At 50.2% G+C, this 4,568-nt stretch overlaps 1 protein-coding gene across 1 annotated transcript in view; it reads left to right on the forward strand.

Annotated features, from left to right (window-relative positions):
* Positions 1–2,182: 2,182 nt before the first annotated feature.
* SPATC1 (spermatogenesis and centriole associated 1) overlaps positions 2,183–4,568 on the forward strand; it is a 35,359-nt gene continuing 32,973 nt past the window's right edge. Inside the window, exon 1 of the mRNA XM_023188319.2 lies at positions 2,183–2,661. Coding sequence (XP_023044087.2) covers positions 2,451–2,661 — 211 coding nt within the window. The 5' untranslated portion in view covers positions 2,183–2,450. The remainder of the gene's footprint in view (positions 2,662–4,568) is intronic.

Below are 4,568 nucleotides of genomic sequence, written 5' to 3' on the forward strand. Positions count from 1 at the left end.
AGGCCCTGTCCCGACCTGGGCCCTCCATCCCTCCCCAGCACATACACCCACCCCGCTCATTCTCTGCTCCACCACACTTTTGGTTTCTTTGGTGAAGCACACTCCCCGACTGGATCTGGCCCACCTGCTGTACCCTCTCCCAGCACCAGTGCCTCTCCCAGGCAGCATTTATCACAGGGTAAACTCAGCATTTATACATGATCATTCAATTCATAGCCACTCACCACTAGCTGCTAAAGTCGATAAGGTGGGGACAATGCCTGCTATGACTAGCACTGAACCCCCGATTCCTAACACAATGCCTGCCACAGTTGGTGACAACACTGGCATATACAAAGGGAAACAGAGATGGTGCATCAGTCAGAGTTCTGTTATATTAGGAGATTTATTTTAAGGGCTTGGTCGCATAATTGTGGGGGCTGGCAAGTCCAAAATCTGTAAGGCAGGCTGGAAACTCAGGCAGGATTTCTATGCTACAATCTTCAGACAGAATTCCTTCTTTTCCAGAAAACTTCAGGTTTTTTTCACTCTTAAGTTCTTCTGCCAGGCACAGTAGCTCACACCTGTAATTCCAGCACTTTGGGAGACTGAGGCAGGAGGATTGCTTAAGCCCAAGAGTTTGAGGCCTGCCTGGGCAATGTGGTAAGACCCCATCTCTACAAAAAAAACGTTTTAAATAAAAATTAGCTGAGTGTGGTCGCACACACTTGTAGTTTCAGCTACTTGGGAGGCTGAGGCAGGAGGATCGCTTGATCATGGGAGGTCGAGGCTGCAGTGAGCTATGATGGTGACACTGCATTGCAGCCTAGGCAACAGACGGAGACCTTGCCTCAAAAAAAAAAAAAAATCAATAAGTAAAGAAATAAATAAACAAATTTCAAAATTAGAAAAATAAATTTTTAAAAAGTGATTCAACTGAATGGATGAGGCCCAGCCAAATGACTGAAGGTAATCTCCTTTACTTAAAGTCAACATAATAGCTTCACAGCAATGCCTAGGTATATGATAGCTTCACAGCAATGTCTAGGCTAGATTTTGACCAAACACCTGGACACTATAGCCTAGCAAAATTGACACATAAAATGTAACCATCACAGACTGCATCAACCCAAGAGGCCAACAGTGAAGTAAGACCATGATAAGCTAATTTTCACATGTTGAAGGAAAACCCAACAGATACACTCTATAAAGTTAGAGGGATGACTGAAGAGACCTCAACTCTGGTTCTTGGGGACTCTGGTCCCTGGGGCCAGAGTGACTGAGCCAGGATTACAGTCTGAAGCATTAGAGGAAGGGTAGGGGTAGGCCCCCCATTGTGAGGTCCAGGTAGAATGCTCAACTCAGACTGATCCCAGCCCTGGCTGACCTTCTTCCCCCTCCTCATTCCCACATTCTACCAGGAGTCTGCCCTCTGGCCTGTACCTGGACTTTGCTATCCTCTCCCTGCCCTAAAAAGAGGTTTGAGGTAGAACAGCCACGGAGCCAGTGGAGGCCACTAGGACACGGCCTCACTCAGTACTCAAGGTCAGGACCATAGAGTTATCTGTAGATAGCTCTAAGAGAAGGGTGGCATCATGAGGACTGAGTCCTGAGTTCTTACAGCCAAGTGAGGGATATACTCTTGGGTTCTTGAAGGACTAAAGTCAGGAAAATTCAAGGAGCTGAGGAATAGAGATCCAAGTACAGAGAAGGCACCAATGGGAGATTTCGAATAGAGAACCCTGAGTCACCAGAAATGGAAACTCCAAGTTGTAGAGAGCTCCTGGACCAGCAGTAAGATAGAGACTCTGAGCACCTGGGTCAGAAGAACTCATGGGCAAGTGTCCAGGCCTTCAAGACACAGCATCCCAGGAGAAGGCTGAGAGGTCAAACCCAGGCATGTTCAAGATCACAAGGAAGGGACTTTCTGGCCAGGAAGGTGGAGCGGTGGGTTTTCGTTCAACAAATATTTACTGGTTACCTACAAACATTGTGCCAAGCCCTTTGCTGGACACTGGGGTTTCCAGAAACGTGTTACAATCCTTGACCTCACTGTAAAGCCAGTGGACAGCGTTAAGGAGCTAGCATGGAACTGGAACCGGGGGAAGTGCTATGACACAGGACACATCTGCTGGGGAAACCCAGCGGGCAGCAATTAACTTGCGGTGGGGGAGAGGAAGTTTCACAGAAGAGGCACCATGAAGGTGAAGTTGGCCAGACAGAGAAAGGGTCAGGACATTCCAGGCCAAGGCAAGGCCTGTGCACAGGCCTGGTGGCATGGAGAGCTGAGTGTGTTACAGCAGAGAGGGCAAGGAGGAGGGCACAGCCTCTGACCTCACAATACCCAGGGCCCGCTGGGCCAGCCTTGCAGACTCTGCACCTTCCTTCAGCCCGGGCAAGGCCCGGGGCCCTGGGCAGCCTCTAGGTGCAGTGCCCTCCCGTAGGCTGCACCCTTCCCACTGCCCCAGGGCATGTCTCTACTCACCAATTATGAGGGGCTTCGGCATCAGATAGAGAGGCTGGTGCGGGAAAATGAGGAACTGAAGAAGCTGGTGCGGCTCATTCGGGAGAATCACGAGCTCAAGTCAGCAATCAAGACTCAGGCAGGCGGGCTCGGCATCAGCGGGTTCACGACTGGGCTTGGTGAGGCAACAGCAGGCCTTCCCTCACGCCAGAGCAACGGTAAGAGGCCTTGGTCCCGTGAGAGTGGGGAGGGAAGGGGGTACTGCACCAGAGAGGACAGATCGGTGTGCTGAGGTCTCAGGAGGTCGTGGAGGGAATGCCCTCCTCCTTGCTCCTCTGCAGCGTGGCAATGAACCCTGACGCAGCTGCTCTAGAACGGTCACTAGTGGCTTCCAAGGTGCTGCATCCTTCACCTTCACATGGCATCTGAGATCGATAGCCCTCCTCCATGCCCCTCTTTCTGAGTTCCCAAGCCATCTTGTCCACACCCCTGGCTCATCTCAGTGGAGGCTGCTCCCAGGCTGTGGGTCCAGGACCTGTCCCTCCACCCTCAGCCAGCCTACCCACAGCACAGCTTCAACACTCCGCTACTTGTAGAAGTCAAGATCCCCTACCGATCCTGCAGGCTCAGTGAGCCACTGGAACTTGACTCACTCCAAACTAGACATGCTGGTTAACTTGGGTGTTTCCAGCGGGTAAAGCCCTTCAGGCTTGCGCTCACTCCCCTCCCGTCTTAATTCCCTGCTCCCTACCCACTGAGTTCCCTGCCATAAACCTGGATGTGGCATAGGACTGGTCTTCAGTTCCCCCATGCTGATCACGGGCACACAGACACCTCTAGTTTTAAATGGTATACCTCTAATGACACAGAGACAACAGACAGGGTAAAAAAAAATAATACACATGGGGCCAGGTGTGGTGGCTCACGCCTATAATCCCAGCACTTTGGGAAGCCGAGGCAAGCAGATCACCTGAGGTCAGGAGTTTGAGATCAACCTGGCCAACATGGCGAAACCCCGTCTCTACTAAAAACACAAAAATTTTCTGGACCTGGTGGTTCATGTCTATAATCCCAGCTACTCAGGAGGCTGAGGCAGGAGAATCACTTGAACCTGAGAGATGGAGTTTGCAGTGAGCCAAGATCACACCACTGCACTCCAGCCTGGTTGACAGGGCGAGACTCCATCTCAAAAACTAATAATAGGCTGAGTGCAGTGGCTCACCCAGGAATCCCAGCACTTTGGGAGGCCAAGGTGGGTGGATCACCTGAGGTCAGGAGTTTGAGACCAGCCTGGCCAGCATAGTGAAATCCCATCTCTACTAAAAATACAAAAAGTTACCCAGGTGTGGTGGCACACGCCTGTGGTCCCAGCTACTCAGGAGGCTGAGACAAGAGAATCCCTTGAACTGGGAGGTAGAGGTTGCAGTGAGCCGAGGTGGTGCCATTGCACTACAGCCTGGGCCAAAAGAGTGAAATTTCAAAAGAAGGAAGGAAGGAAGGAAGGAAGGAAGGAAGGAAGGAAGGAAGGAAAAAATTTTCCTGTTTAAGAAGCTAGACTCTGGTTTCGTACTCCCAGGCTAACCAAGCAAGCCCTCTCCTCCCAGCTTTCATTCTTAAGGGAATCCTTGGACCACTTCAGATCTTCCACCTCCCCAAAGGTCAAGTTTTGAGGGTGAGGAAAGGCTTCCTGGAGGAGGTGAGCCCGGCCAACTGGTTGTGAAGGTGAAAGGAGCATGCCACAATAGAAGTTACTCATACAAATGCCTGGCCCTAGGGATTGCACGAATGAGAAACAGATGTGCAATTAAAGCCCCAACCCATGTGTGTGTGTGTAATGTGGGTATATGTGTGTGAATGTGGTATGAGAGTATGTGTGGTACACTCTTATGCACCACACATACTCTGTAGTGTAAGTATGGAGTGTGTGGTGTGGGTGTGTGAATGAGTGTGTATGAATGTATATAGGAAAATGTGCATGATGCTGACTCTGGGCATACTGCCTAAGAGTTAGCCTTGCTCACAAGGAGCAGTGCTGTAAAAAGAAAATTAAATGTAATTTTTAAATATTAAAAAAAAAATTTTTTTTTGAGACAGAGTCTTGCTCTGTCACCCAGGCTGGAGTACA

The sequence above is a fragment of the Piliocolobus tephrosceles genome, chromosome 7 (assembly GCF_002776525.5).
Source record: "Piliocolobus tephrosceles isolate RC106 chromosome 7, ASM277652v3, whole genome shotgun sequence".
Classification (NCBI taxonomy): Eukaryota; Metazoa; Chordata; class Mammalia; order Primates; family Cercopithecidae; genus Piliocolobus; species Piliocolobus tephrosceles.